Source organism: Cyprinodon tularosa, unplaced genomic scaffold (assembly GCF_016077235.1).
Source record: "Cyprinodon tularosa strain WSP-4 unplaced genomic scaffold, ASM1607723v1 ctg102, whole genome shotgun sequence".
NCBI lineage: Eukaryota > Metazoa > Chordata > Actinopteri > Cyprinodontiformes > Cyprinodontidae > Cyprinodon > Cyprinodon tularosa.
Genome location: NW_024037805.1, coordinates 959,583 through 972,214, shown reverse-complemented (window position 1 = coordinate 972,214; position 12,632 = coordinate 959,583). Strand labels below are relative to the sequence as shown.

General features: G+C 38.5%; 2 protein-coding genes and 1 long non-coding RNA gene across 4 annotated transcripts in view; 2 read left to right on the top strand and 1 right to left on the bottom strand.

Moving 5' to 3' along the window:
• On the top strand, nt 1-7,339 carry LOC119779649 (zinc finger and SCAN domain-containing protein 12-like). Of its 2 annotated transcripts, none has more exons than XM_038279391.1 (2): nt 1-371; nt 6,168-7,339. In XM_038279391.1, exons 1-2 carry the CDS (start codon nt 35-37, stop codon nt 7,004-7,006), a joined length of 1,176 nt encoding a protein of 391 aa, XP_038135319.1. In that variant the 5' UTR covers nt 1-34; the 3' UTR covers nt 7,007-7,339. The 2 variants fall into 2 exon arrangements, with proteins under 2 accessions (XP_038135319.1, XP_038135310.1); XM_038279382.1 differs by having other exon boundaries at nt 6,129-7,323.
• On the bottom strand, nt 6,163-11,555 carry LOC119779658. The gene is made up of 3 exons (XR_005280259.1): nt 10,822-11,555; nt 10,615-10,742; nt 6,163-6,991 (listed from the first exon to the last, which is right to left on the bottom strand). It is a non-coding gene; the product is annotated as an uncharacterized LOC119779658 (long non-coding RNA).
• LOC119779638 (zinc finger protein 189-like) overlaps nt 10,679-12,632 on the top strand; it is a 21,853-nt gene continuing 19,899 nt past the window's right edge. Inside the window, exon 1 of the mRNA XM_038279355.1 lies at nt 10,679-11,154. Within this exon, the coding sequence (XP_038135283.1) occupies nt 10,914-11,154 (241 nt within the window). The 5' untranslated portion in view covers nt 10,679-10,913. The remainder of the gene's footprint in view (nt 11,155-12,632) is intronic.

The following is a 12,632-nucleotide window of genomic DNA, read 5'->3' as shown; positions in this document are numbered from 1 at the left end:
TTTACCGGAAGCAAACCAAAATAAGACTGGTGGGATGCTGACTTCCATCCTCCCATCTCCTCGGGAAACCAAAAACTTGACTTCTGTTGAGTGTTTTAACTCCCCCAGCGGGATGTCTTTCCCCTCAGCTTTCAGTGCGCAGGTGGCCGCCATTATGGACGCTCTGGCCAAAGCTGCTGCGGCTGAAATATCGATGCTATTGGAGGAGGGCAGCGTGGCTCTGCGGCTGGAGGTGAGCAGGAGGGACAGTGAGATACAAGAGCTGCGGAGCAGCCTGAAGAGGATGGATGCTGAGCTCCAGAAAGCGCAGGAAGCTGCTGCGAGGCGAGTTACAGCCGAGAAGCAGGTGCAGACCCAGGAGCCGTGGAGAGGTGAGGAACCGGAAGTGGACACTCAGCGCACCGAACTGCGTTTAAAACAGCTTCAATTCACACTTTTAACTGATAAACAAGATCCCCTTAACTGTAAACTTAGAAATGAACGCTCTGAAACGATTGATACTTTCTCCTGTTTAATTCGTCCAACGAGAGAGACTATATTAGGATAAAAAAAGAATAGAAATATCCTTTATTTGGGGTAAAACTATGCCTGTCAGTGGCAAAGCCAATATGCAAAAAGAGCATAAAGGTGCTATATGCTAAATGTTTGCTCCTATTTTAGTTTAATGTTGTTATATAAACAAAAAAATTGTTTAGGTTTTTAACCCTTTATAGTGCACTCAGTAAAATATCAAGCTAATAGTGTTATTGGAATCCAAGACCTTATTACCATGGTAACATAAAAAAAAATATGGATATTTTGATGGCAACAATTAATGTCAATGTAATAACAAAAAACGCCAACTTACCCGAATATATTTAGAAAAATAACAAAATTGCTTCTATAAGAAATTCATGAAAAACACTCTGAGAACAAAAGATACTTTTTTTTTTTTTTTTTTTGGTACAACATAACCTTATAGGCATTAATGCTGATACTGGGGCTTACATTTTTTTTTGTTTATAAACCTAAATATAATTGTTAACTAGGCTTATTAACTTTTTAATTTTACTTTTTAACTTTTCAATTAGCTTTTTACCTTTTTTTCTTGACTTGTTAACTTTTTTCCCCAACTTAATTAACAGTAGGTAATATATCATTCAAGGGCTCATCAATTGGTCAAATGCCAAAATAAGATGTACAGCCATGTAGCAGTATCTTTGCTGAATATGGCTGGATATAGATTTTGTGCTTCTAGACGTCACTGAGGGACGGGGGGAGGGACTCCATTTATAAGGGGTAGGCAAGTGATCAAAAATGCTAACTTGCCCTATAAAGCGGAGGTCTTCAACAGGGGGTCCGCGACCTCTAGGGGGTCCATGGAGGTACTGCATAGGGGTCGCAAAAGTTTTGGTTGATTAGACTTTTCTTTATATTCTCCCCTGCAATTTTTTTATACTAATTGAAATTTCTTTAAATCCACATTAACATGAATTCAAATCACTATAGTAAACAGATAAATGGAGGCAGAAGATGTCTTTCAGTCATCAATGCACACATTCAGCGACACACAGGAGCTCTTTCAAGCTGGACACCGTTTCATTCACAACACCTGTCCCATCAACCAGGAATCAGAATCAGAAAAACTTTAATAATCCCAGGGTGAAATTACTTTCCTTACATTACTCCATCTGTAATAGAGTGACTATAGGACCAGATTGATAGAACACAATTTCATAGAATATATATAATTAGGGGGTCCCCGCTCCATCTCTTCATCAGTTTGGGGTCCTTGGCCTGGAAAACTTTGAAGACCCCTGCCATAAAGGGTTAATATAATCAATACAGTCATATAATATTAGGGAAGATACAAACATTTAATTAGGAAAAAGTAAAGACTGATTCAAACATGTATTCTGGGTAAGGAAAATAGCAAATATTTTGGTTTTCTTACAACTGAAATAACTTCAGTGATACTCTGCTTGAAGCCAGCTGACAAACTTTGACATCTATGTGATAAAATTTCTCAACTTTTTATGAGATATTTGTGGGATTTCTTCATGCATAGAGTGGAATCCATGATGTGGTCACCTGGATCTATACTGTTACTGCAAAGCTTCACTGAATCATGATTCATCCTAAAATGCTGTGTTCCAGATAGAATCTGTTACATTTTAGACTCCTCTGTCCAGAAAACATTAATCCTAATGATCATCCTTTTGCAGTCAGACATTGTTGGTAATAACACATGTTATTACAAACACTATTCTGCTGGAGGTCCCATGATGACATGTTTTTTTTATTTTTTAAAGTAAGCCTCTTGATGAACTTGATTATTAGACTGTGGTATTTTTGTCCTTATTTTGAATGCTTTGTTTTTGTATTTTTATTTTTCTTCTTTCAAAAATGGTAGAGATGAAATGCATTTACCCAGTTTCATAGGTGTAGAGGAAGATAATTAGGGCCACTGTTTTTTTTTCTCTGAATTTTGACTTTTTTTTCTTAGAATTTTGACATGTTTTTTCCTCATAATTCTGACTTTAATCTCAAATTCTCACTTTTCTCAGAATTCTGACTTTAATTTCAGAATTGTGGATCTTAATGTAGATGGGCACCATGAAGCAAGAAATGTGGTAGCTCTCAGCTTCACTGACAAAGATGTGAGTTGTTTGGGAGGGCCCGTAACACATTTGTGGAAAATGATGGAATTAGGTGAGTTTTTATCTGCCCGAGGGGTCACTGGTGATGCTATTTCATTAATGGACGAGCAGACGGTGATTAAAACCAGAGGGCTAATCTTTAAAACAGACATGGCTGTCAGAGTAAAGTCAGAAAGTGCCCCTCAGGAACGTAAAAACGTGGGGTCTTAAAGGCAGAATTCTGAGATTAAAGTCAGAATTCTGAGAAAAAAAAGTCAGAATTATGAGATTAAAGCAGGAATTATAAAAAAAAAAGTCAGAATTTTGAGAAAAAAGTCAGAATTCTGAGAAAAAAAAGTCAGAATTTTGAGAAAAAAATCTGAATTATAAGATTAAATTATAAGATTAAAGTCCGAATTCTGACTTTTTTTCCATATTATACTGAAATAAAATTTAAAAATCTGTTAACTTTCTTTAATTTTTTCAGTGGCCCCAATCCTCAACAGATACAGGAAATAAACATAGATATTTTTAATCAGAATACCGTATGTTTTTTGCTGTGATGATTAGGGCTGCAACAACGAATCGATAAAATTGATAAAAATCAACTTTTAAAAGCGTTGGCAACGAATTTCATCATCGATTAGTTGTGTCGCGCGATTAATGCGTCATCCGCCGCCGCCGTCATCACATCCACTTGACCGAAACGGGGGAAGAAAAAAAAATACGGCAGAGCGAGCAAGCGTGCAGTGTTGCCAACTCGGCGACTTTTCAGACCCCTCCAGCGACTATTTTTCAAAAAAGCGACTAGCGACAAATCAGGCAACTTTTTACGGTGTCACTGGAGACTCTTACGTGAAAGCATGTATCATTCCTACTCTGCCGTGGGGCGCCTCCCCCATCCCAGCCCCGTTCACCAGCTCTCGCAGGAGTCCCTCTCAGCACTGCAGTCAGCGCCGCAGGATGCTTACCCTCTATGAAGGACCAACTCTGCCATATTTAAAAATAAATACAAATATAAATTGTTGGCCATCTTCTTAACTCACAGAGCTCAGAGTACTAAGTTAAATGTTCTCTTTTCTGTTGCTGTTGTTCAATAAAAGTACGTTTTAAGATCATTTGAGGCGAGAACCTTATACTTTTAAGCATCACCATATGGCCCATTCACAGATTTAATGCGTAATTTAAAAGAAAATGTGACGAACTTGAGAGGACCGTGGCAACCAGCGGAGCTCCGAAGCTGACGGCAGCCAGGTCTATAGCCAGGCTATGATGGCGATTTTTTGTTGTATTTGGCAAAGTTTGGCAAAGTCCCTACTCAAGTTCTAATGACTTCAGACTCGACATCAGACTCTCCTCCTGTAGATTCGACCGATGTACTAAAATGCTGACCAACACGCTTCACACACGGCTATGCTGAGAGAGGGCCGCTGCAACAAAAAATCACCATCATAGCCAGCGATTCTTCACACACGGCTATTCCGAGAGAGGGCCTCTGCAGATGTGCTGTGGTTAGACCTGGCTGCCGTCAGCTTCGTAGCTTTGCTGGTTGCCACGGTCCTCTCAAGTTCGTCACATTTTCTTTTAAATTACGCATTAAATCTGTGAATGGGCCATATGGTGATGCTTAAAAGTATAAGGTTCTCGCCTCAAATGATCTTAAAACGTACTTTTATTGAACAACAGCAACAGAAAAGAGAACATTTAACTTAGTACTCTGAGCTCTGTGAGTTAAGAAGATGGACCGCCAAGCCAACCAATGAGCAGAAGTTGACTCTCTAGGACACACCCCCTCCTCATTTGCATAATGAGACAGAAATGCATAGAGAAATGTAAAAAGGGCAGAGAGAAATGTAAAAAGGGCAGAGAGAAATAAACAGCGGCGAAGAAATAACTAAGGTAAAAAAATACAAAGGAAGAATACAACAGACAAAAATATTATAACATGCACACAAATAAATACTATATAATAAGAACTATATATAAGAACTATACTATATATAATAAGTAATTAAAAAGTAATTAAAAAATAAAGTTGAAGATTATAAAGGACAAAAAATAAATAAGGTAAATATTACAAAGGCAAATAAATAAAGAAGCTAATTAAGAGTTATATACATTTAAGTCTCACTTTTTTGTTGGCAATGAACTGTATGCTTATACATTTATTGAGCATTTATTTATTTCTGTATTTATTTTTAAATATGGCAGAGTTGGTCCTTCATAACCCTCAGCGTCCAGACTGCAAATGAAGCGCGCATGCACCGGGATTGACGGCGCAAATTGATCACAATAATTAAAATAGCCTGCGCTTTGTAAAGTGAAAAAAGTGATAACATGCAACTTTTTTCAAAAGAAATTAACATGGCACGGAACCATCATGTTTGTTTGGTTTTAAAGTGGGGAAACGTTACGTTAGTTTCTCAGGTAGCTCATCTGATGCTTTCCTTACCGTGTTAGTAGGTTACAGACAGTGATAAGGTTGGCTACTTATTTTACTTTTAATTTCATTTGAATTAGCTTAAGCAGCGTTTATATTTACTTTATAAATAAATTAACTTGCAAATTATCAAATTATCACACTCAAATTATCAGTGTGTGAGTGTGTGTGTGAATGGGTGAATGAATGTAGTGTAAAGCGCTTTGGTCAAGTCTCCTAACTTGAATAAAGGCGCTATATAAGTACATGCCATTTGCCATTTACCATTATGAGGGCAAGGATTTTAAAGTTTAAATCTACTGGCAAAGATAAAGTAAAGAAGATCCTGAAATTTATGGAAGTAAAGCAGAATAAAATCCAGCAAGATCAGTAATATGTCAATTAATTATATGCCACATTCCCATGTAAATATCTGTCTTTGGAGGATGTGTTTTTTAGCACCCCTAGTTCTCTCATTTTTATTCCAAATACAATTTATAATTTGAATCACAGGGCTATTTTTATCTCTATGGTTCAGTATTTTCTCAAGTAGCATATTTAACTGCTATACTTTCCTGTCTTAAAAGGCAGAACTCTTCTAGTCTAAAAAAAACTCATTTGTTGAAATGGGGGGCCTATTGTTTGAGCCCCTTAGGGGCTTTTAAAAACAAAAATGTCTTTTTTTGCGCTTTATGAAACAAAGTAGCCTATATTTTGTGGATGTGCAGCTACATTTCTCATGTAAGTTTGCGTAGTTTTAACACAAACATTTATTTTTCATATTGCACCAGTACAGTTAATGAGCAACCTGTACTTGTGTGCTTGTTTGTTCTGTCTAAAATGTTTATTTTGGAATAAAGAGGTTAATATAAAAAATATTTTTTGTCCGATTCATCGATTAATCGAAAAAATAATCGGCCGATTCATCGATTTTTAAAATAATCTTTAGTTGCAGCCCTAGTGATGATAAAAGCCAAACAAACTGTATTAAAAAAAAAATAAAAATCATTGAACATTATTGTTCAAATAGATGTCAGTGTTTGTGCCGTTTCAGATTGACTGCATATGCTGTGCTTTTCTTTTGGCTGCAGAGATAAAGGAACATGAAACAGATGGAGCATACCCTGAAGAACAACCTGCTGCTTCCCTTTGTGAGCCTCACATCAGTCCAGCTGTGAAACAAGAAGTTGAGCTTCACTTCGATGAAACAGCCGAGCACGCAGCGAGAGACGCAGCAAACGGAGGCGACCCCATCTGGCCCGTCTGTGATGTGTTTGAGAACAGCTCTGTCGCCCTCCAGCAGCAGATTTTTCCCTCTAATGTCGAAGAGTATCCTTCCTCCAGAGACGTGCAGAGTTCATATCCATCCTCGGCAACCGAAGGAGCAGACGACTGCTTTACGCTGCCCATAAAAGCAGAGATCTCTGCGCTTCCTGAGTCTGGTTACACAGACACTTTGCATGGTGGCGTCATCCAGGGGGGTTGTATGGAGTCTGCAGGACCGTCAGCAGCTTTGCCTCATGCCCAGGAGTCCACAGCAGGAGCATCAGAAGCAAATGAAGAAAATATTAACAACAAAATCAACGGCAGACCAAAAAGATTAATGACTGCGTGGAGAGCAAATCAGAGCGTCTACATCTGCTCAGTTTGCAACAAGGGTTTCCTTCGCCTGTCTCAGCTGGAGGAGCACAAGAGCAGCCACCAGTCCTCCAAACCTTTCAGGTGCCTTGAATGTGGGAAGTCTTTCACCCAGAAGACCCGGCTAAAGACGCACCAGAGGGTCCACACGGGAGAGAGGCCGTTCAGCTGCAGCATCTGCGGCAAGAGGTTCTCCAGGCAGGATAACTGCATGAGGCACGAGCGCTTCCACAGCGGGCTGAAGCCGTTCAGCTGCAGGCAGTGCGGCAAGAGCTTCACTGTGCTGGGAAACCTCAAAATCCACCAGGTTATCCACCTGCGGGGAAGGTAGCGCTTAAAACCAACTTTTAGCAGTTTAGCAGAAAATGTCGACTTTATTTATTAAATGTAATAATAATTTACAATGCAGAAATCAGATTCAGACGAGGAATGGACAATATGTCTGCAATCTTTTAAAAGAAAGGTTTAGATAAGGAATAAAAGGCAGATTTTTGTCTTGATTTTAGTCGATCCTGTTGATGTATAACCTTGTTTTGTCTGGATGTTGCTCATTATTGACTTTTTAAATACACGGATTTCATTAAAAACCTTTAGTACTTTGTAAAGCTTTGGTCTCAGTGCTTTTTCTCTTAATATAGACTTTCCTTTCCAACCCTTTTTTTCCCCATTTCTGGGTTTATTGTCGGGTTTATTTTCCCGGTTTTCCAGGTTTATTGTTGACATTCATATTGTGAATTTCTACTGAGTTGCATCATTAATGGCTGGGATTTTATTTAGATCTGCGATAGAAAAAAGGGGAAAATGAGAAGTAACTCAGAGAAATATCTCGTAATGTAGTTCCTTATCATAGATTTTTTTTTTTTTTCTGGCCTCGAATTTAATTCTCAAAAGTCTTCTATTTGAATCTTAATTCCCCCCTTTAGACAAAGAAAAAACTCCTACTTTAATAATTAATATTTTTAACCCAAAATATGAACATATTTGTGAATAGTGATAATTATTGCCTATTAAAATAGGTGAGGTGTGGATGATTACCGTAATTAATAATTTGTTTTTATTGTTAACAACTGAGAAAAAGATAAAGAAAATAAGAAATATTTCCTGTCTTAAACTTTACAGTTTTTGCATGAATGATTGAACCTTGTCGAGCTTCAGCTAAGGGGAGTGGCAGCCTGGTGGTTAGAACATGGAATCCAGAGGTTCTGAGTTTGATCCCCACTCCCACAGACTGCCACTCTAAGTCCCTGAGCAAAGACTCTTAACCCCAAACTGCTCCCTAGGCGCCACAAAATGGCAGCCCACTGCTCCCCAAGGGGATGGGTTAAATGCATAGAGTGAATTTCATTGCTCTTAACTTGTGACAGTTTAATGACAATTTTTTTTTATTTAAACCTTTTTTTTCCCTCTTTCGCATATTTTCTAGCAATTTTTTTTTATACTTTTGCAAATTACAAAAATGTAATTTTGTAATTACCCACATTTTCTGTGATATGTATTCGTATTACATGTATATATTGGAATAAAATAATCCTTTACTAATAAAAAATGGCAAAAAGCCATTTTCAATTAGAAAATGGGATTTTATTATGTTATTTATGAAGTTTTTTTACATGATGCATCCTTCAAAATAAAAATACTTTAATGCTATCTCCAATGAAGACAGTTTTCCTGTCTTTTTTTTTTAAGCTTCCAAGCTTTATTTCCAAAGTCATATTATAAAAAATATTTTAATTAAAAAAGTGAAACTTATGTAGGGTACAGAATCCTTAACAACAACCTGATTATATTTGAGTTTTTAATTCTTTTAACTTGTATCAGTGGTTATGGCTGAAAAAAATAAATAAAAGGAAATGAATAAACCACTTCTGTGAAAATTTGAATTTCGTAGAAGACTCGTAATAATAGAAGCCTGCTGGCCACAAAATATCTCTGCTAAAGGAACTGGCTGTTTTTTCAATTCTTAGAAGAACAGCCAGACCTCAGAAGATTGAGGTCAAAGCAAAGTGCAGTCTGAAAACACATGAGGGGAAGTTGATTGTAATGGTGGGGACTGCAGCAGGAGCTACTGCTTCTATACGCACTAAGATTCTATTGTAATCCTTGGAAATAAACACCTATTTACAGATTTCTGATTGAATTATCTCAGTGTCCTTAATGCTTCTTCACTACACTTTATTAAGGACTCTTACCAGAACTGGAAATTGAGCAATTGCCTATTAGAGATAAAAAATGTGACAATCATTTTATAGGGACAGCCTTTAAATGTTAAACCTTTCATCATTTTACTGGAATGACAAAAATTCGAATAATTAATGATTCAGGTAACAGGAAAATATTTTAAATATTTGAAATGGCAAGAATGACATTGCGAAGCATTTATCCGACATGGTCAATATTGTTATAATAATGGGAAGATATCATGAACCTTCATTAATAAGTTTCAAAAACGAACTCAAAATATTATATTCATCTTTATCTCTGTTAAAGGTACACTTTGCAACCGGTGTTGATTTTCCAGTGAGGCTCCCCCCAGAGGGCGAAAGTAAAAGTGCACTGTCGTAAATATGCACAGCTGTTCTCCTGGTTTCTCCGTCAAGCCAGGCGCGGTTGTTTTGAGCTTAGCAGACAGGCGAACGCAACGAATGACTAATGCTGCGTTCACACCGCAGCTGGCGCGACAGAAGCAGCGAGTTTACATGTCAAGTCAATGGTTGACGCGCGTCAAGGCGCAGCAAAAGGTCCCGCAGCGCGTCTGAGCAGCTGAAGCAGCGCGTCGTTTAATCATCTGACGCAGGGAGAGAGACACAGCGCTGATGATCACTCCTCTTAAACAGTTTATTGACGCCTAAATTAACTTAAAATGCAGAAATCTGCCGGCAGAATATGCAGTTTGGATTATTTAGATGAAAAACACCTACCAGCTGCTGCGGTGAACCACGAGGAGGCGACCCGGCCAGAGGCTGCTGATGAAGGAATTCCTTCTGTCGGCGCACCGCTGGTATGTGGGGGTCTGAGCTGCTCCGACAGAAAAAATATTGAAGGCAGGATAATAATCTGAATGAACTGACGGCACTGATTACGTTTTCAGGTGTATTTTCTCACTTAAACACATATTAAAACTACTTTATTCCCACTGATCACAGCAAATATAGCTGCAAGGCAGAGAAAGGATAGTGAAGCTCCGCCCAACACGCGTCAGACACACTTTAACACCGCGCAGCCAGAGCAGCAAAGCTGCTTCAGCCGTGCGTCAGAACTAACTGGTACAAGCAGTAAAAATTAAGCAGCAGAAGCGATTTTGCTGCGTGAACGTAGCATAACTGCACAAAGATCGCCACTGTGCTAGCGACGAGAATGCTTTTAACTGGGGGGTGTAGCAGTTCTCGCCGTAAAGCAAGACTGACTCTCGCGAGACTTCTGAGCCTGTGGGTGCGGGTCGGTGCTCCTGCAGTTGCAAGTGCGGTATTTCCCCCACAGACCACCAGGGCGGCCGAGAATACCTTTGTTCAACCTGAAATGACTCATTTAATCATCCAAAACGTTATGGAACACATTAATTAACTGAAAAATGTTGCATAGAGTGCCTTTAACTGACATTTATGGACATATACAAAAACTATGTAGTGACATGTCAAAATTTCATTTTTTTTTTGACTCAACAAAATACTAGTTAACATCATGCAATGAATTGACTTGTTGCAGAATGAGTCTGTCTCTTTTATTTTAATGTAATTTTTTTTAAGTTTTGTATGTTTCCATTTGTTCTATTACTGCCTGTTTATTTATTTATTACAAGTTAATTTGATCTCCTGTAAATAACTGTTATTTTCTCTTTTTTGTAAGAAAGAATAGTGGAGATTCCTACTTGAAATGTAAACTAATGTTTTTTTGATCAATACAGTAAAACAAAAAAGAAGAAAAAAAAGACGCTTACCCTACCTTAAAAGAGTTGCGTCTTTCTTCTACACTTTACGGTATTCTTGTTGTCATCACTTCCGTAAAGCAAGAGCTCGCGTTGTTTATGTCCTCTGATGGCACCAAGTAACTGTTGCTAGCTTAAAAGCTGGCTTGATAAAAATGACAAACAGATTAAATGGAAGGAGAGGTGGTTGGTGAGCGCTTAGCGGGCCTAACATCGCTCTTTACCTGCAAGCAGGAGACCTGAATCCAGCCGCTTCTTCCTCTCTTTTCTCTTTTTTGTAAAGTTTAGCCCCATTTTTTCAGGGATTCCGTTCATTATGCTGAACGGCGTGGCTCTGCGCTCCCAGATCGCCTCCGTGATCGATGCTCTGGCCAAAGCAGCCGTGGCGGAGATCTCCAAAGTGGTGGAGGACGGGATGGTGGTGCTGCGGCTGGAGATGTGTCAGCGGGAGGATGAGATCGAGAGGCTGAAGAGCAGCATGGAGGTCCTGCATGGAGAGCTGAGGGCGGCGCGGCAGGCGGAGAGCCGGCGGCCCCCGGAGCTCCGCGGAGCAGACGGTGAGAAGAAAACACATCAGACATGTCAGAAATGATTTATTCATAAGTTAAAACTACTCTAAGACACATCTACATCTCTGAATCAAGGTTTTAGATCATTTCCTCCATGCATTTAAATGATCTGTGTCTTATAGAGGATCTAATGTGAGATCAAGTGGAAAATAAAATGTTTTTTTATCTGTATAGAAAGAAAAAATTCTACAAACATGCTTTCCATGTTTCCATAACCAGTTTGAGTTTATATTGTTATTTGTTTTAGGTCCTGTTCTAAATCAGCTTCATCAAGCCTCCTTTATGGAGTGATATCAGCTGCACTGAAAAAATATCTTGATAATAGTAAAAAATTTCTTTAATTAAGTTTATTTACCCTTAATTTCAGTAGGTAAATGAGGTCGTTTGCCATGGTTAGGGTATTTCTACTCTTAAAATAAGATAATTAGATAACATCCACTTGAAATAAGGCAATGCAGTAGTTTTTTCTTATTTTAAGTGTAAATGATCTTGTTCCATTTGCAAAATTTCTCTTCAATCCAAGAACAAATGCACTTATATTAAGAAAAAATGGCTTATCTACATTTTGATTATTTCCAGTGATGCATTCCCTTTATCTTCTGCAGCAGATGGCCCAGTTTTAGTTTCCTCTTTCATATCTCATGCAGGAGCAGATGAGTCTTTAAAGGGTCAACAAACATTTTGAAAGGATGGGCACTATATGTGGCTCATATCACTCTCTGTGACTTAATCTCAGTTTAGCAAAAATGAAACAAATTAATGTGTGAAATATCTTCTTTTTTCCACCCATTCTTTTGTTTAGACTCTTCCATTGTAGCAGCAGCTGTTCTGTTAGGGTCATTGTCCTGCCTGAGGGGGAAACTCCACCCAGTCTGAAGTATCTCTAAGATGTTCTTGTCGAGTCTCCTTGAGGCTTTCTCTTGACAGCAGCTTAGGGGTTTGCTGCTCTTTGATTCAGCCCAGATTGTTGGGGATTCACAACTTTCCTTTCAGCAGCTCTTCCTACCTGAGCTGTGACTCTCTACAGCTCCTCCAGTTACCATTGCTACTTTAAAGGAAGTCCGGTCAGCAATGAATGATCAGTGGATCGTTATTTATACCTAAAACTAATAATTTTGCAGTGATTTAATGGATTTAGCATTAATCAGTAAAAAAATGAGAACAATAATTTTCGTTGCGATCCCTGAGGCCAGGAGCCACCATTTTTGCTCAAATATAGTATCTCCTCCTTACATCTTCTGGCAGTGACGTCACGGTGCGGTAAGCCTAGCGCCATTCTCCCCGCTTTACAAGCAAAATCAATGGGAACGACTAGACACATCTGCAATCAACAACAATTATTGAAGATTTCCAGAGGACTTCACCATTGAAATTCACCAGAGCTATAGTGAAACTGACAATGCCCATGTGCATGGTAGTCAGATGTTGGGATACATCGGGTAAAAGAGAAAAGAAATTAGTTATTT